Source organism: Globicephala melas, chromosome 13 (assembly GCF_963455315.2).
Source record: "Globicephala melas chromosome 13, mGloMel1.2, whole genome shotgun sequence".
Taxonomy (NCBI): Eukaryota; Metazoa; Chordata; class Mammalia; order Artiodactyla; family Delphinidae; genus Globicephala; species Globicephala melas.
The window spans coordinates 54,898,438-54,923,170 of record NC_083326.1 but is presented as its reverse complement, the minus strand read 5'-3'; the positions used below and the strand labels follow the sequence as shown (position 1 = coordinate 54,923,170).

The window sequence follows — 24,733 nt, the reverse complement described above, 5'->3', positions numbered from 1 at the left end:
AATTTAACAGGAGAGCCAATTTTCAGGTTTGGTTTTTTGAGTATTTTTAATTGTATTGCTTTAAGTAGGTCATGCATGCATGGGGTAATCAATTTACCATGGGGTCCTCTCTGTCAGAGTACTTTTTTTGTGAGAAAATAGTGCCTTGGCCTTTGTGGGATCCCAGTACCTATGAGTTAAGTTGATCTGCAGAATTACAGTGTCTTAAGCACAAGTTGAAAATGTCATAATATGAAAATTATGAGTATGTCAGTTACCCAGGTAAAGTTTTGCTCCTTGTTTTATGGAATGATTTGCATTCTGGAAATTGCCTATATAAGTGAAATCCTTTGTGTCTTTCATCTATAGCAGATTGTTTAAAGATAACCTCAAATCTTTGTCTGTTTTGTCATTTGGCTTCCATGGACCAGACGCTGAAGCTATATCATTACTTGTAAATTTAGCGTAATCCCTAGTTGCATGTACCTCCATTTTCCACCCATGGCGTTTTTGATGGGATGGTGAGATCTTTCTAATCCTAACAATTTTTTCTATTAAATTTAAGAATTTGATTTTCATAGTAAACGAGAGGAACTTTATTTGGACCTTTAAAAAGAAAAACGCATTTTCCCCCCTTTAGCCAAAGCACACGGGCTAAACAGGACGCGTTCTCTTTCAGGAATGGCTACAAGTTCCTGTACTGCTCCGCCCGCGCCATCGGCATGGCCGACATGACCCGCGGCTACCTGCACTGGGTCAACGACAAGGGCACGATCCTGCCCCGCGGCCCCCTGATGCTGTCCCCCAGCAGCCTGTTCTCCGCCTTCCACAGGTGCCTCTGTGTGCGTATGCGTGCGTGTGCGTGCACCTGCGCGCACACGGGGGCCTGACGAGAGCTTCTGCATCTTGGTTCCGTATTGTTCTAACTCACACATAGCTCACCTGGTCTGTGTCAGACACGGTTGAGAAGTCAGGTTGGCAAAGAAGGAGAAAGACACCGGTTATGAAGGATTAAAAACATTGGTTGGTTGTGAGCACTGTAAAGTCTTTTTAGGACCACATACCAAGGAAAGCTACCGTTTTGGATTTGGTGATTATATTTGTATTTTCTTCTCCTAGGGAAGTAATAGAAAAGAAACCAGAGAAGTTCAAAATTGAGTGTCTAAATGATATCAGGAACCTCTTTGCCCCGTCTAAGCAGCCCTTCTATGCGGCCTTTGGAAACCGTCCAAACGTAAGTGTGTCTTCTGGGCTACACACTCGGATGTGGTGTGTGAAACTCAGAGGAGTGTACTTTTAGGGTATAGCCCTGTGTTAGTTCTCAGACCAGTTGTATAGGCACAGTGAATGTCTGTTCTGCTGATATCTGCTGTAAATTTTCTCCAGCGGTCAGGAAGGGCCTGTCGGTGGAGATGTGGTGTGTGACACCACAGAATGTAGGTGTGTGACAGAGGGCACGCCCTCTGTCTCTGTGGCTTCCATTCCATTTCCTCAAGCAGTTCCGACTCATGTTCTGAGTGATTCTAAGCCGAGTCTTGGATTCACCCCAGAACCAGGTCTCGAGGGCCCCCCTTGATTACCGCTTCCCATCTGCTGCTCCGAGGCCCCTGGCGTCTCTGTGGCGCCCAAGTTTTCTGGCTTCCCGAGCGCCCTCTGCGGTGGCTCCGCTCTTGAGTTTGTGTTTGTCTAAAGCTCGGCCCCAGTGGCAAAGCTGCGCCGCGCCAGCTTCACGTGATTTCCGTACACAGTCTCCTGTCGAGGCGATTTTCTGGCTCCCAGGAACCGCAGGACCATCTCCTCATTTCTTCTCTCTGTAACCACCCTGCCCCATGTTTTCTGCTGCAGGATGTCTACGCTTACACACAAGTTGGAGTTCCAGACTGCAGGATCTTCACCGTGAACCCCAAGGGTGAGCTGATACAAGAGAGGACCAAAGGAAACAAGTCATCGTAAGTGCGTTCCCACCCCTCAGCCTGGAGCCCTGCAGCCAGGGGCCAAGGATCAGAACTGCACCTGCCTCTGCAGGCTTTCCTCTCTGCCGGGGTGTCTTCTCCTCTGCCGTAGCTGTTGGGGGGGGGTTGCTGAGGGGCCTAGACTTTGAGGAGGGTGGCAGTGCCCTGAGAAGGAGGCCTGTCTGGGATCCTTCCCATCTGTGGAATCTGAGTAACTGGCTGTACAACCTATAGTCTGTGCTCTCAGATCAACTGATGAATAACAGTTGCTGTGCTTCCTCCCCACTTCCTTCTGCCAGGTATCACAGACTGAGCGAGCTCGTGGAACACGTGTTCCCACTTCTCAACAAGGAACAGAATTCCGCCTTTCCGTGCCCGGAGTTCAGCTCCTTCTGCTACTGGCGAGACCCGATCCCTGAGGTGGACCTGGACGACCTGGCCTGAGGCCGCACCTCCAGAGGGAGGCCCTCCGTCACTCGCCACGCAGCAAGGGAAGGTGACCAGCCCTTCTGCTGGACAGAGGACATGGGGTCCCCTCCCGGCCACAGGTGTGGGACAAGACGTGCTGACAGTTGGGCACCAGCAGGGACGGGAAAGCTGCTGGGGCTGGAACCGCCTTCCCCCTTCCCCCTCCCAGGCCCTGAGGAGCTGCTGTTCGGTGCCGCGGCCGGAGCCGCGAGGGGAGCTCGGGCCTGAGGCCGGAGGCCTGGGCTCTTTTCACTGGCCTGTCCTCCCACACGCTCTGTGTTGTGTGCTGGGTGCTCCTTTAATTGCCTGATTTAAAAAGAAGGAAAAAGAAGCTAAGAGTGGACCAAAATGTTGCACAAAGTAAAGTGTTCTAATTCCCACTGGGCAGTTGAAAGTGTTTCTCTCAAAAGGAGGGCTTTCTTCAGGGGATCAGGGTCCAGTGGTGATGTCGGTCCAAACCGCCTGTGCACGTGTCTTCTGTGGCTCCTCCCTCCCTGCTCCACGGAAACGGGACGCTTGCTCGGGCCCCCGGGGTGACAAACGTGGGCTTCGGGGGAACATAAGGTCCTTATATCATTGCCTTCTCACCTGTGACTATTCCACGGTGGGGACCTGAACTGAGGTGTCGTGTCTCGGACTGGCAGGAAGGAGCAGGTCTTGCAGGATGTATGTGATGCCCGTAAGAGCCTTCCTAGCAGCAGGAGTTGGTTAAACAGCAAGGAACAGCTCTGTTCTTAGGGAGGCCTTGGAAATGCAGGTGAGCCCTTGTGACGGGTCCTGGGAAGGGTCCTTTCTCCGTCCCCCTGCCTGCAGTCCAGTTTCCCAGCCTGGTTGTGATGAGCTCTTGTCGGACCCGAGCAGGCCGCCCCAGAGAAGGGGGGTTCTGTCCACAAGCCTCTGCAGAGCTGTGAGCACGAGCCTGCAGAGGTGAGGCTGGGTGTGGACGGTCCCCTTGGTGTTAGAATCGAGAAAACTGTTAGACAGGAGCTCTCCTGAGAGCAGCAGGGCCCACACACAGCCCCGCGTTGGGTGAGAGAGCAGTGGGCAGGTTCCAGAGCGGAGGGCGGGCGCCCGATGGGAACGCTGCAGAGCAGTGCAGGCCCGGCCCCCGGCCCCCACGGTTTCCTTTCCCACCTGTGCTTTCCCTGTGCTGGTCTGGCAGGGGCACTCTTCCTTGTAGTTTGCTCCACCGAAATAATAGCTGATCTAGAGCTGGGGAAATGGGGGCGGTTATTTTCCAGATTGGAGAGTTGAAAGTCCCTGACTCGGTTGAACCGTGTTTCCCAGTGCTGTTGGGTGCAGGGACGATGGCACAGTCCCCGGCACGCAGCTCTCAGTGGCAGAGGCTGGCGGAGCCACACACGCTTCCTCCGGTGCAAACCGTCCCGCCGTAAATAGCTCAAGGACTCATCATTTAAAGAATTTATTTATGTACAGTAGGCCAGGGAAAATAGGTTGTGCTTGTATGAAGTTCTGCCCAGTTAGTGAAATCAATTCCTTGTACGGTGGCCCTGCAGTTACTTCATCTCATAGATGCCATCGGCCTGTCGCCCCACGTTTGCTTTAGGCAGTTACCCTGAGCTTCGTAGGGCTTTGCTATGTGCGGTACGGAAATCTTGATAACGCACCTTCTGTAGTCTTTTGTTGGCTGTCCTTTAAGGAGTTTCTGACTAGACACTTTCTTTTTCTCGATAAGCTCTTCTCTCTGGACACAGGGGCATCTTAGAGGGTCGAACCTGGGAACCCAGGTCTCCCGGCCCTGCACTGAGGGTGGCTGACCCCTCTGCCTGGGGGCCATCAGCACTAGACTTTATCATTTTGTCACCGCAGATTGATCCAGTGGGTACATATGCTAATTAACCTGAGTCTTTTTCCTTATTTAAAGGAGTCCCTTTTGCTGAAAGTAGATGATTACTATTACTATAGTGTTAAGAAAGTATTAAGTTTGTGCTGAAAATCCATTGCCATTTGCTACAAATGACATTTGTTCTTTCTGTGAAAGAGAGATGCCCTCGAGTGTGTTTGTACACAGACCCTTCTGATGGGAGCTAATGAAGGAGCAGCAGCCTCTCGCTGCTTTCGGGGACGGGCAACGTCACGGGGCGGGGGGGGGCGAGGTGGACTGGGCTCTTCTAATCGCTCTCTCCGCTGCTCCACTGGTGAAATGGCCGTGGCCCCTTTCCCTCTTTCCAGTCCAACCCGACTTGAGTATCTGCCTTGGTGTCCGCGTGCTGAAGCTTGTATGGCTCTAGTGTTGACATCTGCATCTCTGCAGGGCTTACGAAGTGCGCGCGTGGGCCCAGAGCATGCAGACTTGGCCCGCGTGTCCGTATCATGTTTGCTGTGCTTTAAAGTGCTTTAAAACATCTGCATAGTTTTCAGCTGGAAAAAGAAAAAGCTTACTAGTGTGATGTCATGAAATGAAAGCTGTTGACAGTCTAGGAACAAGAGCCAGCTCACCATCCGGAAAGTACGCGTGCCTTTGGCTGCACGTGGCCCTTCTGGAGGGTGTCCTTGAAGCTGCAGGCAAGACCGAAGAAATGGGCAGAGAGTAAACGCTCAGGTTTTGCAAGTTGGTGAAAACAGACTCTCCCAGGGAATTTTATCATCTTTTCAAGTATCATCATAGTTACTCTGGGAAGCCTTGTCTTCCTCTGTTTTAGAGAATGCTGGGTTTAATGAAACTGGTTGAAGATTGAGTTTTTGTTTAAAGTAAGTGCTCTTTCCAGGTGAAAACTACTTTATTTGGTTTGTTTTAAAGGTAAGAAAGGGAAGGGAACACTTTACTCTTTTAATTTAATCATTACGTTCAGTCTGTGATGACATATTTGATTATTAGGCACAGCAGTGCCACTAACAAGTTTTTTAAGTTGTCAGAAATTGTAAACATCAGTTCAGTACTTAGTTTATGGCGAAGACAACTGTCTTAAGATAAATGGCTCATTTTGGTGCAGTGTTTGATGTTCAAAACAAAATGTTACAACAATAAACGAACGTAAACTGAACGCATCTGACTCTCTCCTTCAGAGGACATTAAATCCTTTTCTCTAAACTCTTGCCAGAAATTGATAATTTCCATAAATTAGCATTTTGATCTTTGCTGACACTTACATTTGTGTATAGAAAGGACTTCTTTTTTGGTGCTTGTGTTTATAAAACCTGACTCCAGAGTGAGGCTACACCCACAGGAGCTAACCTCTCTTGCTTTGTAGGTTCTGCCAGGCAGTGACCCATTCATACATATGTGATTTCTAGGGGAGTCTCCCTGGCACCCTCCAGGCTGCTTCCCCTGCCCCTCAGCCCTTCAGGGGTCCCCTGAGCGCCTTGCATTAAACCCTTCCTCTGGTGAATACTACTTAGCCGTCCTGATGTTTTCATCAGCTGTTAGGAGAGTCAAAGTGGTCTTGGATCAAAAACCACATCCCCCGTGTTATGTTATTCGCGAATCTTTATCCCCCAGACGGCTAAGCACACACTGAGCCTGCGGGCTCTCACTAGCCGCTGGAGAGTGCGCCTCCGCCTCCGCCTCCACGTGGGGAAGCTGCCGCCACTCGAAGCAACAGAGTGGGCTGGGTGAGAGGTGGGGGGTGGGGGGGAGGAGGGAGCCGCGGCTCTGTGCGGTGTGCTCTGCGAGAGGAGGGAAGAGCTCAGACAGGGAGGTTCACTATCAGGAACTGGAACTGGCCGCCAGCGCTTGGGCAGGAGCGGGGGAGTGCCGAGAGCCCGTCTCCACCGCGGCCCCCGCTGCGCCACCAGACTCTGCGCTGTCCTTTCCCGTTGATGGGATGGGACGGGGACAGCGTGCGTGGATGTGTAGGAAGTGGGTGTGGATGCGTGTAAAGCCACGTTTCACATGTCTCTGATCACAAATACGTCTTTCCTTTCAAACTGCAAATTGTGAGAAATAAGGTGATAGGGTCACTGAGAAAGGTTAATGCACTAACACGGGAGTGACGTCAAATGAGGTTTGCACTGATTTGCAGTCTTTACCGCTGGTCGTCTTTCGTTTTTCACCATTTAAGTGTGAGGCCATTTGCTGATGTTAGATGTGGGGGCAGAACGTCCCGGTCCTGTCTCTGCTTCTCTGGGGGGGGGGGGGCGCCCTGACCTTCTTCTCAGCAACCCCTTGTTTCAGAAGTTGTAACCTTGTGCCTGATCGGAGTCCAGGGGCCTGGTCCACACGTCTCACTCCCAGGCTCACAGCGCCGGGCCGCTGACGTCTGGAGGAGCTGCTCCGAGCCTCCCAGCCTGAGCTCAGCCCAGATTGCTTCTCTCTGTGGAAGAGGACAGCCTTTCCCTTCTACAGACGCTGACTCCTGTGAACCACGGTCCAGCTTTCATCCCACTGAAGTCAACGCAGGACCTGCTGCAGTCGTGGATAGAGAGCGGAACTTCTCCGTTGTCAATAAATGAGTCAGGATGCACCGGCAGAGGCGGTGTTTCACTTACTGCTCTAAGCACCGACTGTGGAGTGGAGGAAAGTAATTCTCTGCCTTCTGTCTGCTCCCTGCCTTTCCGGCTATTGAGCATTTGTCCCCTTTGGCACCAGGTAAGGTCTTTAAAGGGGGTGTGAGGTGGAGAGGGCAGAAGCGTGTGCCCACTGGGTTTTCCTGAAAATGCTCCACTGCAGTGGGGTTTTTCCCATGAGTCATTTCTAGGAAGCCACTGCTAGCCAATTCCCCAGCTGTAGAGATGGGACAAGCGTGCTGGCCCACCCCCATGCTGCGGACAGAGAGGCCCCGCCTTCCGTTCTTGGCCCCTTCGCCCTAGCTGGTGGAGGGGGTGAGGGAGAAGGCCGGCCTCTCTGTCCACTGGCCGCCCTGGGCTCTCATTTGCAAGCAGTCCTGGAAAAAACATTCTTACAGCATAAGAGTAACTTAGTGGCTTGATGTCGGCCAAGGAAACTTGTTTCTATTGTCCACATCTTGCCCTGGGGCTCTGGGGAGCCCCAGTGGCACTTGGTTGGCCAACAGGTTTTACCAACCCGATTAGCAAAGACCACGCGGAGCTAAGGGTCTGGTGTGGCTGCCCGTAGAGGAGTGGGGGGCCTGGGCTTCCCGGGAACAGAGCGTGCTCTCCACGGGAGGAGTCCTGCTTTCCTCAGATGACCTCGGTGTTCAGTGTGGTCGGTTTTGTGTTGGGCCTCTTGTTGCCTGGGAGCTCAGGAGTCCTTACAGCTGCATCTGCTGTGAGCTGGGCAGCTGCGGGTTCAGTGTGAATGTCCAGCGCCCCCTGGAGGAGCCCCCTTTTCAGCTGTGGGGCTCACATGGGGACTCTGACCTCCAAGCACATCTAGTCTGTCTGTCTGTACAAGCCAAGAACAACCCCCAAGTGCACGGCGTGCATGCTGAGGGATAACAGGTGCATGGTTGAGATGAATTGAATCAGGCTTACTTTCTGCAGCCATTGAAGTCATTTACTGTAGTTTGCTTTTCGGCAGCAACTCTCAATCCAGAAGGCACCAGACTGAACTGGAAGTGTTTTACATCTTTATTGACACTCCCTGTCTTGCACTTAAGTCGTACATGTCATTCAAGGAGCCCAGCAAGCCACATGACAGTCTCTCTCGTGTCCCTCTCAGCCAGGCAAACCCGGGGTGGGGGGGGGGGGAGGGGTGGCGAGCCAAACCTGGGACAGCCCACTGTCCACCCTAGGTCTGTGGTGGCACGTGCCACTTCAGTGTTTAAACTCTTCTCCCACATGCAGGGTAAGTGAAGACAGAAGCAGCTGGCAACAGCTCTGCTCCAGCAAAGCCTGGCCACTGGTGCCAGCTCTGCCTCCTCTCAGCGGCTCGTCCTTCTCCAGCAGCAGGGCGTGATCCCACCAGGCAGCAGTTGGAGCCTCCGCGGTCAGCACCCTGTACGCCCAGCACAGGCCCCTCGGAGAGAGCGCGGGCCACGGCAGAGCCACAGGTGGGAGCTGGGAGACGCAGGGGAGGAGCCGGCGGGCAGGCAGGGGCGCTTCCGACTCTTAGGCGTCGGGGCCACGTTGGCCCGTGGTTTGCTCCTTGCTGCCTTGGCAGCCAGGCCTGGCCTTTACCTGGGGAGGTGGTGGGGTGTCTGCAGGAAACTAGACCAGTGCTCCAGTCACACACACGCTGAATACATTAAAGCTGCCGAGTTCCTACAACTCTCCCCTTCCTTTGCCCGGCCACCTCAGAGGTGGGACAGGAAAGGATATAAGAAAACCCCACTAAACGTGGAGTACATTTCGTCAAAGTCTGTGTGAGCCAACCTGCCCCCGGTCACCACGATGTTGACGCCGTCCCCTGCCTTCAAGTGCACAATAAGGTGGAACGCCCCCGGGCCCCCACAAGTGTGGACGGCCCCCTGGGGCCGGTGGTACTCCAGGAATTCTCTCTTGTAGCCGGCCGTGTGCAGCTGTGCCACGCTGGCGTTGGCGACCGAAAGGACGGCTTCCACGTACGTGTCCCTCTCGGGGGTGAGCGTGGCCGTGATCAGGTAGCGCCCGTCGTACGGAGCTGTGAAGACCCCTGGTAGGAGGAAAGCAGACACCGGTGTTCACGTGACCCCATCACAGCCTTTTGCGACCAGCTGACAACCCGGATGAAGGCAGACCAGCCTCTGGGGTTGCCCTGAGTGGCCTGGGTTTGGGCTCAAAGTCCTGCTCAGCCTCCCCCCGGGAGGCAGGCGCACTCAGGGGCGCAGCCCCTCTGCATACTAAACCCACCCAACGACGGTGACAGTCCCCTTGGCCCACACTGCTCTCTGCACTGACCTGGTCCTCGCTGCAGACCCAGCAGCAGCCTGAGGGAAAACTGGCCCGTTCCCCCTCACCGCCGGTCCTGGCTGCCTCTGGGGAGTTTTCTCTGTCACTTGAAAGCACCTCGAGGCCAACTTAGAATCGACCTCACGGGCACAATAGCCACAGAACGCCTTAGCTGCCTTCTGGGGAGGCAGGACCAAAAACTCCCCACAAGGTCGGTCATTAACGTAGGAAGAAGAGACACCGAGCCAGGGGTGCAGCCACAGCCAGCCCTCCTCCGGTGGAAGAGCCAGGCTCCCTGCTGGACCAGTACCCAGCTGGCATCCACGCGCAGCCGCGAGCTGGTATTCAGACACGCTCTGGGGCTGGGAAGGCAGGGGAAGGGCTGGTCGGAAGTGGGGGGGATAAGGTTCGCAGATGTTGCCCATTTGCAAAGCAGCGGCACATGGGCCCACAGCCAGACCCAGTGCTGGCAGGAGTGGCCATTGCCCAAGGGCTCCGGGAAGGGGGCTGGACATGGGCCACTGACCACGGGCTGAGAAGGAATCTGAGGGGCCTGAGTCTTTAACCTGCCCTGAAATGTGCCAGGCCGCCCAGCTCCCTTGCCCAGCTCTTCTCAGTAAATTTAGAGCCTGGGGACAGACGGACCCCAGCACTCCGGGCACATGGCCAGCGTCTGCTCAGGGTCACGCACAACTCCCTTTACTGAAGACCTGCTGGAGAGAGCATGGGCATCCTGGGAACAGGAGAGAAATGAAGGTCACGGTCCCTGTGTGCCGAGAGCACCTGGCCTGTCGGCGTGGACAAGCTGTCCCCATAGCCGAGACTGCGCGGAGTGAGGGCCCCAGGGGAAGCCCAACTTGAGCACAAAGCGAAGCAGCCTTCTCACACCCCCGCCTCCAAGCCCGTTAAAACCAGAGTGTGATGCCGAGCTTCACGCCCCTGGGCCTGGAGGCCAGGAGCCCCGTTTTTCTACGCTCTGCACTTCATTCACTCTGATGCTCGCTAAAACCCGAGGCCCGTGGTCCTGAGACCCGGGGCCAGGGCGGCAACTCACATCTCTGCTCGCAGAGAGCCGATTCCCTCCCAGGGGCCACACAGAGCCCCGGCCACAGCAGCACGTGACACCCAGGTCCGCTGGTGCCTGTGGGCGGGGGGACAGCGGCGGACCAGGGGGTCCTGGCTCTCCTCCCGCAGGCGCGATGCCCACGGCCCCGAGGAGAGCAGCCCAGGCACCGGGGTGGCCTCCCGTCCCCGCTGTTCTCGGGGGCTGGGGACCACATGGACCGAACCCCCGTCAGGGCGAGCGGTTCTGCCCCAGAGCAGGCGCCCCGCACTGCTGCTGACCCACTTGGGGCTCAGAAACCAGGAATCCCGCAGGCGGCGGCGTGGGCGCACCTGTCGTGGCAGCGGGGAGGGACCTTCCTCGCAGCCTCCCGGCTGGGAGAGGCCTCCCGAGCGGCCGTGTGTGCGGGCGGACTCACCGGTGCTGGGGTCGTACACGTCCCCGTCGTTCACCAGCACTTTGTTAAAGAGGACGACGCCCGCATCGCTGGGGAAAGGCTTCCGGGTGAGCCCCGCAGAGAAGGACACCAGAGACGGCGCCGGGACCCCTGGGCGGAGAGAGGATGCGCCTTCAGTCAGGCCCCGTGCCGAGGCCTGCGCGCCGTCCCGAGGGGCTGCCTGGGCCTTGCATTTCGCCTCAAAGTGGACGCACCCCCTCCTCACACCCTGGGCCCAACAGCGCCCTTGTCAGAGGGGCAGGCAGTTGGTGGGAGTGCGCATGTGTGGATTGCGTTGGCCGCTGCGTGAGATGGGAGGCTTCGCGCATGCGTGGGCCTTGTGCATGCTGTCTGGGGTGGGGGCGCTGAGGCCCCACAAGGTGCTTCTGTGTGAGTGCTTCTGAGATGAGAGCTGGGAGGCTGCGCGCGCACACGCGAGGCGGGGGCTTTGTGCATGCGTGATGCTATGCGGCGGGGGGTGGGGGCGGTGCACGCACGCGCGTTTGTGTTCGTGCACACGCGAGCAAGTGAGCCGGGGAGGGCTGCACCCGTGCTAATCGCCCAGAGGGAGGAGACAGGACCCGCCGTGGGGGCGGGGGGGGCGGGACAGGGGCTGCCCAGGACCACCCGCCTCGGCCTCCCGTCCCGGCTAACGTACCTGGGGAGGCTACAGGCGGTGACTTGGGGTACCCTGAAAAACAAAACGCAGATGCAGTGTCAAAGCCCTAATAGCGCACCTCATTTTCCTGAGCCCCTCCTTTTCTGCCTGTTCCTCACACTGTGTGTAAGTAGACATTAAGAGCACCCACTCCCAGCTGCCTGCACAGAGAAGACAGCCCTGAGGACGAACTGGCTGGGGGAATAGGAAGAAGATGGACTGGAGCCTTGGGGCCCAAGCCGGCGAGCAGGCTCCAGACTGACATGTCCACTCCCACGCTCGCCCTCCAGGAGCAGGGACTGTTCACTAGCTTTGCCCCCAGGTAGACTGGATGCAGTGTTTGTCGTGTGGATGCGTGGAAGGAAGGACAGACATACAAAGGAACAAATTGCCCAAAAGTATGTAAGCATCCAAGATACGTGGAACAGAAGGAAAACTGTCATCTTAGAAAAGTCCCCACACCTGCCTAAGGGAGCTGGGATCACTGGAGCTTGGGGTGGCTGAGAAGGAACGGCAGTGACCCCCACCTGCCCAGCAGGCACGGCGCTTCATTCAGGCAGGCTGTCCGTGCCTGTGGCTCAGTGCCTCCAACCGGCAGCTTGGTTGAACTCTGAGGCGACTGGTTGGTACTATCCTGTGACAGCTGACGTGAACTACCCCAAGCAGCGTCACGTGTTTATATGCGCTAGCCCAGAGCCTCAGCTTCCTCATCTGTCAGTAGAATATCAACTTCACGGTGCTGTAGGGAAAGCTGTAGAGCCAGCCCCTAGTTCAGCCCCTGGCATGCAGTGGGTGTCCCATAAATGCTCCCTTTTCCTTCTCCCACCTGCCTTCACCTCCTCCACCACCACGGTGCTGACCTTCCAACTCACATGAAGCACTTAACTGGCCAAGCACTGACCTAGGCTTTTCTCCATCCTCACAATAACTCTCTGAAGTCCTATTATGATCTTCCCTTTGCCGTTGACAGAGCTAAGCCTTACAATGACATAGCTAGGGTTGGAGCCAGAACCTTCCAGCCTACGCACTTTGATGTGTGCTCATCTTTGTGGCTACGCAAGCTCCTGGTATCCTCTTGGTTTCCCCGGTACACTTCCTGCTAGGGAGATCAAGGAGCTGCCTGTGTGGTCCATGGTCCAGGTATTACAGCCCATGGCCCAAATCTATTTCTAAGTATGATGTACTATCCCCAGAGTACCACAGAACCTTTGGAGAGCCAAGTTTTGGACCTTGTACCCTGAAGGCTGCACCCATGACCCGCAGAGACCCTGCAGCAGCCCCCTGGGGCTCAGGCTGCCCCCTCTGTGCATCCTCACCTTCCGTAGCTCAGATGGCCCAGCAGCGGGGGACCCTTACCTGGTGCTCCCGCGTAGCCTTCGGCCCTGGGGATGGGCCCCTGCCCAGTCTGGCCGTCCACGCCCCGGGGCAGTCCTCGCCCCGACATGCCCATCCTGCCCGGGGGCCCGGCCTCTCCAGTCTCCATAATGACCCCGGTGGAGCCAGGCAAGAAGGGCAGCCCCGTCCAGCCTGGCCGCAGCAGCGGGGGCCGTGGCCGGGGGCGTCTCTTGGGCAGGACAGGCTGCTGGCCTATGTACGGCTGCTGTCCAGAGTCCTTGGACGGCGGTGGAGGGGTCGGCGGTGGAGGGGTCAGCACTGGAGCAGATGGCTTGGTGGGGGCCTCTGCCGGGTGCGGGGCCTTCCCTTGGGGCAGAGGCTGGGGTGCTGCTGAGGGCTCCTCCGCTGAGCATTTGGAAAGTGGAAAGAAATACACAGGGTTCAAAACCTCAGACTTGACTGCTCGACCACAGGCCCCCTCTGTGAGACTTCCGTGGGTATGGCTCCCTGGAAGGTGTGTGCTTGGGGGGCTGGCCTGTGGCCTCTGCGGGGTCCCTGGGCTGGGCCCACCAGCAGACACAAGAGCAGCCACCACAGAGTGGGGACAGCCTGCCTGGACCCCCTGCCCAGGGGAGGGGGACCTTCACCCTCTTTCTTCATGATGGTCGTACTCTCCAAAACAGCACCCGAACCTCCCTGATTTCACTACATGGTGATACCACAGGGGTATCTGCCTGCCTGCTGCCACCCACGGCCTTGCATTCTCTCAAACAAGCTAGTCTCACGGTCGCAGTGGACAGCCTCACAAGCCGAGGACCTGCTGGGTGCAGACATCACGGGACCCAGGCAGGTGTCAGGGAGCTCGGGCTGCCTCTGCAGCAGGCACAGCTCCCAAAGGAGCGGCAGTGCCCCCCACCTCTCACCACAGCCTTAAGATCACCAACTGAGGGAATTTCCACTGCAGAAAAGTCGTGATTCACATTTCCCTGCCCTCTTGGGATGGCGCTATGACACAAGCGGGAAGCTGCCACCCTTTCCTCCTATGAATACATTCCTGGAACTAACCTTCCAGGAAGCCCTTCCTGAAGGCCTGTAAGACATCTAAAAATAACCAGGATTGGTCACAATACCATCCTCAAAAGCCAAACCCCACCCACCTCCTCAATCTGTATTATGCCTGCAATGGCCCAGCTTCCAAGGCTACAAAATTATGACCAAGCAAAATCAGTAACTGCATTGTGCCCCACTGCCTAGTTTTGTTTTAAAACTCACAAAGGTAATTATGGCAGATCGAACCCATGCTCCCCCTCCACTCACAGGTTGCTAGCCCACCTCCAGCCCCAAAGGGAGACTATTTCTCAAATAGCCTTTCCCACCCAGTACTCCATGAGAGGATTAATCCCTAAGGAAAATGATTTGAACGAAGTGACCACTTTTTAATTTCCCCCATGGATGGTACAGAACTAATACCATTCTAGATGCACTGAAGATAAGTTAATTCACACCATACAGTGGAAAGGCATCAGGCCTTAATTCTCTTCAGGACTCTGGTGGGAAGAGTTGAGCTGGGCATAGAAACTGAGGCAGAGCAATTCCCGACACGGGGACACCACCAGCCACAGTGAAGGACAAGAGTGAGAAAGGAAACCAATGAACAAAAAGGAACTTTAAAGAGATAATGCAAGAAAATAAACATGTAATAAGGCGTGCTCCTCACTAGCAAGGATGAGCACAGGCTTCTCCAAGTGTGTAACTTTAGCTTCTGCACTAAATAAACTGCTTCATTGCGTGCTCTCCCACACGTACTGTGCTGCTAATAAACGCTGTGCCTGCTTTAAACAAAAACAAAGTAATAATCTCAGAAACAGAAGACACTGCATCCAAAGTATAAGAACAGATTGGTATTGAGAGAGGCCTAACCAGAGAATAAAGATGAGTCTTTGCTGATTAAAAATATACTTGCCAAAATAAGAAAATTCAATGAAATAGTTGGTAGATAAAATCAGGGTGCTCTTTCAGAAGGTAGACCAGGGAGAGAAAATAATGGACAACAGGAGAGAAACCATAGGAAAATTAGACTCTTTCCAACCCAGAAGTCTTTCCCGAAAAGAAAGATCAGAAAAACGGGTGTAGGGATGATGAGGTAGTAAGGAGAAACTCAAATACACAATTTCTCAGAACTAAGAAAGATCCCAGCACAATTATTAAATGAAAGACCCAAACCAAAGCATATTCAGAACACTGAGGATAAAGAGAAGACCACACAAACTGTCAGGGGAAAACTAAAAAGTGACCTCAAATCAGAAGGTCATCACCAGGCTTCTCAACAACAGTACTGGAAACCAGAAGACAAAAGAACACCTTCAAATTTTGAGGGAATATCATTGCTAACCTTGAATTCTATACCCAGCTAAAATATCTGCCAGTTGTGAAACTAGAATAAAGACATTTCCAGGCATGCACTATTTAAAGACAAACAAACAAGCAAAACTGTCGAGCACCCTTTCTTAGAAAGCTATTGGAAAATGTACTCCACTGAAACAAGAGAGTAAACCATGGAAGAAAGAAATGCAGAGTAAAGGAAAGGGTCTAAGACAGGAGAGAGGTTCAAGAAATTTCTAGGATGGTAGTTGAAGGAAGTTTCAGATTGAAAGCCTGAGAGCAAGTCCAGAGAATAAGCAGTCCAGACTGGGTCAGGAAGAGAGAACTCCCGGAGAGAGGTCACTGATTTAAAAAATGGAACTGACAAATGATCTGATAATTTTTATGGTATTGAGAGGGTGTCAGAGAGTGAGAAGAATCCAAAACAGATATGTAAAATCTAGCAAATAATAATGCAGCACCACTACTAATTCAGAGGAAAGCAAAACGAAAAGCAACGTGATCATATTTGGCCATTACTGAGCTGTTTAGCTCCTCATAGCATAAATACTGACGTGATTTTTGTGGCATAACTCCACTGGGAGCTGGGAGGAGGGGAAGCAGGGGGAGACACGAGAGAGCCTAATAGGCTAATGTCCACAGCTGATAAGTAATATATATAATGTCAAATAATACCCACAGAGAGATATCTAAAGCTAATAAATTGATGGTAAACATCAGGGGGAGAAAACAGCTGAAAGTGGCACGTGGCCACCTCTAGGGTGAGAAGGGTAACAGGGAAAAGGGGGCAGGAAAGCTGGTTTTCATTATGAACTTCTCAGAACTATTTCATTTTTATAAGACATAATTATGGAAGACACCCAGGGCCTGTTTCTAAACTTTTCCCTCCAGTCCAAGCTCAGGTCCTTCCCTGTCTGTCTCCCCTTCCTCCTCACGCTGTTTCCAGGCTCACAAGCTGGCCTCCCTCCCAGGGGCACAGGCTCCTGCCCTCGTCCCTCCTCCCTTCTCTGCTGGAGATGCTCCTCCAGCATCTCTCCTCTCTCCTCCATCTCTTTCCTTCCACCCCACCAGCTCCTTCCCTTTAGACCATGTTTATGTGTCTCCACCCAAAATTTAAAAACAAGTACTTTTCCTCAGTCCTACAACCCTCAATGAATTACAGTTGACAAAGCACCTAAAAACAGCCAAGTACAAGCCCGTCAACTGGGTCCTTATTTTTGTACCTATCCCCCCCAAACCCTTTAAACCAGCCCTCTTTCTCTGAAGCCCCCCTGTCTGTCGCTTGTCCCCTCACCTAGTCCAGGTGCTCTCGCTTATCACACACACCCCCGATCTGGGCTAAGTCCAGCTGATTCTAATTTTGAATCGTCCTTTGGGTCCTTCCTCCACATCTTTCTCGGAATACTCTTAGAACGCGTCCTAGTCATCTTCCCTGCTCAGAAATCTCCGGTTGTCCTCCACTGCTCATAAAATCCAACAGAATCTCCTGTGTCATCCGTGTCCCCACCCCCTGCCCCATCGCCTCCTGCCCCCTTCAGTACGCCCACGGGGGCCCGGCTCTCAGCTGAGCATCCCTGCCTTTGTGCTTTGCTGTTCGCACTCCCTAAAATGCCTCTTCAGGTGCCCTCACCGAAACACACCTCTCCCTGCAGTCCCGGTTCAGATACCCGCTCCTCGTGAAGCTGGCATGAATCTGCCCAGTAGGGCTTGAACATCCTGCCTCCGAACCATGAACCACTTTGGCCTCTCAGGGGTCTTTGCAGGTTTTTTTCATCTCTCCTTTCTTGCTAGATGATGAGCGCTTGAGGACACATTTTAATGATCTTTTATCCCCAGGGCCTGGCACGTGACATTGAGACATCTAAGTATTTGGTGAATGAAGGCAGGCTGGAAGTACAGCAGGTACCATGGGCTGCACCCTCACTCCTGCCAACCATTAAATGAGGCGCCCTAATTTTGCCAACGATAATCGTTCTGGGGTCCTATAAGGGCAATGCCAGTACCTAGAGTCAGTGATGGTTCTCTTTTCCGTTCATCACTCCCTCAACACCCAGGCTTGTCATAGCAAGTGGAAGGCAGGGGGAAACAAATGAACAACCTGCTTGGCCCAAATATCCTCCGCCAGTCTCCGTGGGGAGTCCGTCCAGCACGCTGCGCAGGACAGGCAGCTCCAAAACACCACTCACGTCACAGCAAAGACGGTCATGAGAAAGCGGCCCTGGATCCAGGCTGCTCCCCAGCCCTGGCCCCCAGCACGGGCTCAGCCCAGTGCGTCACGTGGTGTTTCTAAAGCACACATTCATTACGTGGTTGTAACAAAGGTTGGACAGCATGTTGCTCACTCTGGAAAGATGACTCTCGTCTTTCCAAAGCGAACATATGTTTCTAATCCAGAGAGTGACCATTTGTACTGAGTTCCTCGTAAGAGCCAAGTGTTGCTGCCCATGTTTCACGTGCGAGGAATGATCGGCCATACGTGTGCTTGCTCTCGTTCCAGAACTTGCCCCAAGGCGTTGGTCCTGATGCCACAGTGTGGCCTTGTGCCACTGTGTGCGGGATGGGCAGGGCCACAGCCTTACCAAGGATGGACCTGACCCCAGGTAGGAAAGGCCACTCCCTCTCCATTAAAGTTCTTATTAAAAGCCAATTTCAACCTTGCTAAGACAAAGACCTGCCTAAGGAAGTCCGCAACAGTCCACGAGACTGACATGCCTTCCTCCGCTCTCAGGAGCCTGGGTGGCCTGGCTCCTCCTGCAGCCGCCACACAACCCTGCAGAGTGGCAGCTAAATCGCCCAAGTTCCGGCCCCGTGGCTGTGCCTGGCCACTTGGTGGTATCTTGTCACAGAGCAGGGATGTGGGGACAGACACGGGCCTTGGACGTTAGTCTTGTTGGTGGTGTGGCTGAGGGAAAGCCACAGAAACCTCCTGAGTTATCAGCTCAGCCATCAATCGGGCTAAACCGGCAAAGACTCCTGACAAGCAGGCAGAATCGGTGCCAGTCAGATGAAGTGATGGGTGCAGGGGCACGTCCCTGACTGTAAAACACTGCAAACGTCAAGGGCAATTCCCAGTTGGGGGGAAGCTGAGCTGCCTGGCCTCCCAAGGGTGTGTCTGCTGACCAAACCCTGCAACTCCGGGGGACTATTTTAACGAGGTCAATCAAGCCTTATGACTTCATATTTTCTTTCTTTCTTTCTTTCTTTCTTGGCCACGCCGCACAGCTTGCAGGACCTTAGGTCCTTGACCAGGGACTGAACCTGCGCCCTCAGCAGTCACAGCGTGGAGTCCTAACGACTGGACTTCCACAGAATTCCCAAGACTTATGACTTAAAAAAAACGATCCACATGCTGACATACAGCAGGCTAAGTGGACAGAGGGCCACACTGCCCGGCAAAGCTCAGCTCTTGGGAAGCGCCTGAGAAACGCGAGGCTCAGCGGGAGGTTCTGCGGGACTCTGGTGCTCTCACTGACGGGCACAGGGCGGGCCCGAGGCAGGGGCTTCCGAGGAGACGCTTGCTGGTCTCCCTGCAGAAAGGCTGAGGGAAGACGGGCCGTAGAGGCATGTGAAGGACTCTCAGGACTGGGGAGACAACCCACAGAAACCCTGCACTGCTCCCCTGACAACAGAGGAAGGGAAACCATGCGTTCGCAGGAACGGTCCTACTCTGAGCAAATGGCAGTCGAAATGCTGCTTTGGGCTTTGGTTGGAATGAAGAGGAAAAGCATTCAAGCTCGTCCAAGGGGCGCCGTGGTTTCATCACAGAAGGGCCCGGACCGACTCTTCCTCTAGAGGACAGAGCCCACTGGCCCAGCCGAGAAAGGAGTCCAGACGTGATCACACAGAAGCTGGTGGAATCAGCCTCAACAGGGGAAACAGGCCGGCATTTCTGAAAAGTACAACCTAGAGAACACTGACACAGAGAGACGGCTCCGGCCGCTCCTGTTGACATCGGGGGCAGCTCATGTGGGACGGAGACTCATTCGATGTCACTGAATCCCAGAGAGGCCGACCCAAGCATCAGCGCCACTGGGGGATTTTTTTTGGTAGAAATTCACCAGCTGATTCTAAGTTGTATATGGAAATGCAGAGAGAGGATCTACCTGATTTTCAGCCTCACTATAAAGCGGTAGTAGTCAAGGCCTAAGGAGACACGTCAACAGCGAAGAGCAGAGTCCCCCAGTGGATGTGCACGTCACGGTGGAGCTTGCGTGGGTGGCGCTGGGTCAAGTCCGGGATTTTATCCTCTCTCCTCACCGCCCTCCCGCCCCCGCTTCTCTTCTTTCTGGGCACGGCAGCCCCAGTGCCGCCTCTGAGGGGGCCTGCCTTCCACTTCTGGGACCAGAGCTAGGGGGTTCTTTGTTTTAATTACAAATTTAATTACAAATTCCTGGATCTGACCTCATCCCTGCTGAGCAGGAATCTCCCGAGTGAGCCCGGAGTCCTTATTTTTGTAAAGCTCACAGAGGATTTTGCACGCAGCTGTGGGAGAGCCCTCCCGGAACATGGCAGTTCTAAAGTCAACGTTAAGATGGAGAAAGGCAGCTGCAACTTTCACCAACTAAAGAGCTTTACAACAACCAGATGCTCACAGGGCAAAAGGGCAGGTATCGTCTGGAGTTGGTGTGGTCTGAGTGTGGGCAGTTTGTTTAGCCTTATATGTATTTATAAAACTCTGACTTACTCCATCATAATATCTTGGACCTACACTGGCCCCAAACTCAGCCAATTTCAAGTTGAGGGCCAAAACCCTCATAACACTGGCATCAGGCCACACTTCCCCTGGCCATGCTTTACGGTTAAATGCTTATTTGAAAAATCTATGCTTTTTCATTCTTACAGCACAGCTTAGGCTAAGCAACTGGATAAAGATGGGATTCTTAAATCTGTAATACCCCTGAATGAAACGTTATTAATATAATTCAAAACTAAAAATAGAACTACCATATGATCCAGCCATCCCACTCCTGGGCATCTATCTGGAGAAAACCATCATCTGAAAGGATACACGCACCCCAATGTTCACTGCAGCACTATTTACAACAGCCAAGACATGGAAGCAACCTAAGTGTTCATTGACAGAGGAATGGATAAAGATGATGTGGTTCATATATACAACGGAATACTATTCAGCCATAAAAAAGAATGAAATAATGCCATTTGAAATAACATGGATGGACCTAGAGATTATCATACTAAGTGAAGTAAGTCAGACAAAGACAAATGTCATATACTATCACTCATACGTGGAATCAAATTTTGTAAAAATGAAACAAATGAACTTGTTTACAACACAGAATCAGACTTACAGATATCGAAAACCAACTTATGGTTACCAAAGGGAAAGTGTCAGGGGGAGAGGGATAAATCAGGAGCTTGGGATGAACACACACACACTACTATATACGCTAGATAACCAACAAGGACCTACTGTACAGCACAGGGAACTCTACTCAGTATTCTGGGATCACCTATATGAGAGAAGAATCTACAAAAAAGAATATATGAATATGTATAACTGAATCACTTTGCTGTACACCTGAAACTAACACAACATTGTAAATCAACTATACTCCAACAAAATTAAAATTTAAAAGGAGAGAAAAAAAGTATTTATGAGAAATTGCCCTAAGACATTTGCAGAAGAGGTGGCAGATTAGAAAGAGGAAGCAGTGCCGCTGTCACTGGAGTTGCTGAAACAGTGCTGCGACGTCCGGCAGGCATGGTCCTTCTTGGAACCGTGACGCAGGGGAGGAGAGCTTCCCTGACGCGCAGACTATTCCCCTGCCCCATCTCGGCTCGGGTGGGAGCCCCAGGTTTCTCAGCAACGGGAACTCCCCTTATGTCCCAACTGGGAGGGGAACAGCAGAAACGTCACAGTCTGGTCCCGGGGCCCCGGCAGAAAGCAGACTCTGGCTTTCAGCCACGCTGGGGGCAGACCCTGGAGCTGCCAGCGACAGAACGACCCCTACCCGACAATTTCAGTCAACTTGGGGACAAGCTGCAGCTAAAGGAAAGGGACAGGGTGCTGGGGAGATGGTGTGAAGAACCAACACTGAAAACGGGAGCCAGTGGGACGGGGCACAGAAGCCCAAAGCCTAGGGCCACATCCACAGAAGAACAAAGGACTTCCCCATCTCCTTGCCCTTCAGAAGCTAATTTATTTGAACATGAATCCTGAAAGCTAGGAAGGGGAGATTTCTAGGCTTTTTACACTTTCTCCCTGACTCCCAGTTTAGAAAAGAAGAAAAGGAAAGGGAAAGAGGAAAGAGACAAAACCCTCTGGCTTTCTAGAAACATTTGACAGAGCAGCCAGGAGCCCCACACCCAGGGCCCTCATCCCATGTCTGCGGTGTGGACAAGCCTGCTCTCACTCCTCTGAGGCTGCAGGCCCGGGGGCTAGTAGGAGGAGAAAGAGAGAAGTTCACCCAGGAGCAGAATGAACATCCACCATAGGGGACAGAGGGTCGACATCACAGCTGGTATTTACTGAGGGATTCCCAGGTGCCAGGCACTACTTAATACTCCACTAGTTAGGAATATTAATCCTCATACTAACTTTTTGAAGTACTATCATGATTCTCTCCAATTAACAGGTGGAGAAAGTGAGGCATTAAGTAGATAAATAACTTGCCCAAAGTCCCAAAGAATGTGTAGAGTAGCTGGGATTGCAAACCTGGGAAATAATAATCACTTCCTGGCTCTAAATTCTCCAAGAGTTTCTCATGATACTTAAAATCCGTTATCACAGCCTATAAAATCCCACCTCATCTGACTCCTACTCCCTGACCTCACTGCCTAAGACTTTCCCCCTTGCTCATAGACCTGATCAAACTGGCATTCTGAATCCTCAATCAGGACAAACACATTCCTGCCTCAGGTCCTTTGAACATGCTTTTTCCCTCTGCCGGGAACACAGATCTCTGCAGGGCTCGCTACCTCGTCTTATTCACGTCTCTGCTCAAATGTCATCTCCACTGAGCAACCCTCCCCGACCTCTGATCTAAAATACAAAGTCCCCCGTCCTCTATCACCCTCTCTGTTGGGTCTTTCCCCACACACTGATCGCCAGCTGAAATCAGATCTTCATTTGCTGAGCTGTGCATTACGTGTCTTACGCTCTAGAGTGTAAGGTCCTTCAGGGCTGAAACGCCAGCCCTAGGACATGACTCAGTAAGCATCTGTTGAGTGAATGACTACATAAATGAAGGGGTGGGGCATATGGGGCCCAGGGGTGTCACACCCACATCACAGAGCGTTAAGGTGAGACAGTCATGAAAATACAGTGGTTCTTCACCTTTTAGAAGTTAGGCAGTGCTGGGCTTCCCTGGTGGTGCAGTGGTTAAGAATCTGCCTGCCAGTGCAGGGGACATGGGTTCGAGCCCTGATGCGGGAAGATCCCACATGCCACGGAGCAACTAAGCCCGTGTGCCACAACTACTGAGCCCGCATTCTAGAGCCCGTGAGCCACAACTACTGAGCCCGCATGCCGCAACTACTGGCAACTACTGAAGCCTGCGCGCCTAGAGCCCGTGCTCTGCAAATGAGAAGCCACCACAATGAGAAGCCCATGCGCCGCAATGAAGAGCAGCCCCTGCTCGCCACAACTAGAGAAAGCTGCACACAGCAACGAAGAACCAAAGCAGCCAAAAAATAAATTAATTAACCGAAAAAAAAAAAAAGAAGTTAGGCAGTGCTGAGTCCTAGATGACAGGCATGGACCTTTCGTCCAAAAAAGTAACCAAACATTTTTGTTTGGTTTATAATCTCAAGGATCAGAGGGATAAATTGGGAGACTGGGATTGACATATACACACTACTATATATAAAATAAAATAGATAAGTAATAAGAACCTACTGTGTAGCACAGGGAATTCTATTCAATACTCTGTAATGACCTATATGGAAAAGAATCTAAAAAAGAGTGGATATGTGGATATGTATAACTGATTCACTTTGCTGTACAGCAGAAACTAACACAACATTGTAAATCAACTCTACTCCAATAAAAATTAATTTTTAAAAAATCTCAAGAATCTCTTTTAAACCCCAGGGAGGAACATCTGCACCAACGACGCAGGAGGTGGCAGGTAACAAACAGACTCGGATCTATCTGAGCGTCAGCTGAAGTCCCTTCTGCTCCCCCGGCTGCCTCGTGGGTAGTTCTGCCCCCTCCGGGTGCTTCTAAAGAAAAGAAGGGGGTCTGTGAACAGGGCGGTAGAAACAGCAGAGTGTGAGTCCCTGGCCCAGCAATGTGGCTTCTGGTGGCTACATCCTGCATTCTCAGCTCTGGACCTTGGCTCGCAGTGGGAGAGATGATGACTGTCGTTAATATTCCCTCTGTCCTGACGCCCACCAGCCGCATCACCTTGCCTTGACAAGTGGAATGTGGCAGAAGGGACACCATGCCAGCTCCGGGCCTCGCCTGGAAGAGGCTTCCGCTTTCACCATGTGATAAGTCTGACTACCCGAGACCACCTGCTGTGAGGAGGCCCAAGTCAGCCACACGAAGAGACAGGATGGCTGTGTGGAGGGACCCCTGAGGCACCGGACACGTGACCCGTCTGCCTGGCCCTCCCAGCCCAGCCGGGCCCACCAGCCCCCTGACTGCAGCTGAGTGAGTGACTCACGCTGACACCAAATGGAGCAGAAGACCTGCCAAGCCAGTTTCCTGACCCGCAGAGTAATGGAAAATGATACAGCTCTGTTGCTTTAAGCCACCAGGATCTGGAGTAGGCTGTCACACAGCAGTAAATAACGGGCCCATTTACACAACTCCTCAGCAGGGATGTCCTCCCCTCCTGCTTTGCTGAACCCTACCCACCCCTCAGTATGAGCTCCAGTAACGCCAACGCCTCCTTCCAGAAGCTTCTCTCATCACTCCACCTCACCCTTCACTCCACCAGCCCCTGAACGCTCAACCTCCTCATCTTTGGAGGCTCCCTCCTCCGAGAAGCCCTCCCTGATTTCCACAGTGGCCATGTGCCTGTGCCCGTGACCATCTCTGTCTGCCTGTTTCCCCTCAGAATGTCACTGTCACACACACTGTCACACATCCACATACTGCACAGACATAGCTCATTACTCCCACAAAGTACGGGTTCAGTAAGATCCAATGAACTAAAAGGATAAACCCTGACACCACTCACTGGGCCCTAACACACCACCTCATTCATCCTCTCTGCAGACCAGTGCATGTCGTTAGCCCCGTGACTGAAAACGCCTGGAGCGTGAGGGTCGTGCTACTCACCTCTGCACCCCTCACAGAGCCCTGCGCATAGTAGGTGCTCAATAAATGTACTGTTGACTCTTTTTTTTTTTTTTTTTGGCTGCGTTGGGTCTTCGTTGCTGCGCCTGGGCTATCTCTAGTTGTGGTGAGCAGGGGCTACTCCTCGTTGCAGTGCACGGGCTTCTCATTGCGGTGGCTTCTCTTGTTGTGGAGCACGGGCTCTAGGTGCACGGGCTTCAGTAATTGTGGCTCTCAGGCTCTAGAGCACAGGCTCAGTAGTTGTGGCGCAGCATTTGGGATCTTCCCGGACTGGGGCTTGAACCCGTGTCCCCTGCACTGGCAGGCGGATTCTTAACCACTGCACCACCAGGGAAGCCCCTGTACTGTTGACTCTTAACTGGTCCATGTGACCTGAACTCCAGATTCACCCACAGACCTCTCATGCTCCGGTTCTCCTAGACCTGGATGCACTGCAAGGATGGACAGACTCTGCCTGTTTGTC

General features: G+C 53.1%; 2 protein-coding genes across 2 annotated transcripts in view; one reads left to right on the top strand and one right to left on the bottom strand.

The window, feature by feature from the left end:
• Nucleotides 1-5,404, top strand: part of LPIN2 (lipin 2) — an 82,067-nt gene extending 76,663 nt beyond the window's left edge. The window contains 4 exon segments of the mRNA XM_060310121.1: nucleotides 659-811; nucleotides 1,099-1,213; nucleotides 1,825-1,928; nucleotides 2,231-5,404. Of these exon segments, the coding sequence (XP_060166104.1) occupies nucleotides 659-811; nucleotides 1,099-1,213; nucleotides 1,825-1,928; nucleotides 2,231-2,375 (517 nt within the window). The 3' untranslated portion in view covers nucleotides 2,376-5,404.
• Nucleotides 5,405-7,873: 2,469 nt separating this feature from the next.
• Nucleotides 7,874-24,733, bottom strand: part of EMILIN2 (elastin microfibril interfacer 2) — a 50,770-nt gene continuing 33,910 nt past the window's right edge. The window contains exons 5-8 of the mRNA XM_030836686.2: nucleotides 12,642-13,025; nucleotides 11,286-11,318; nucleotides 10,610-10,738; nucleotides 7,874-8,892 (exon numbers count right to left, since the gene is read on the bottom strand). Of these exons, the coding sequence (XP_030692546.2) occupies nucleotides 8,555-8,892; nucleotides 10,610-10,738; nucleotides 11,286-11,318; nucleotides 12,642-13,025 (884 nt within the window). The 3' untranslated portion in view covers nucleotides 7,874-8,554. The remainder of the gene's footprint in view (nucleotides 8,893-10,609; nucleotides 10,739-11,285; nucleotides 11,319-12,641; nucleotides 13,026-24,733) is intronic.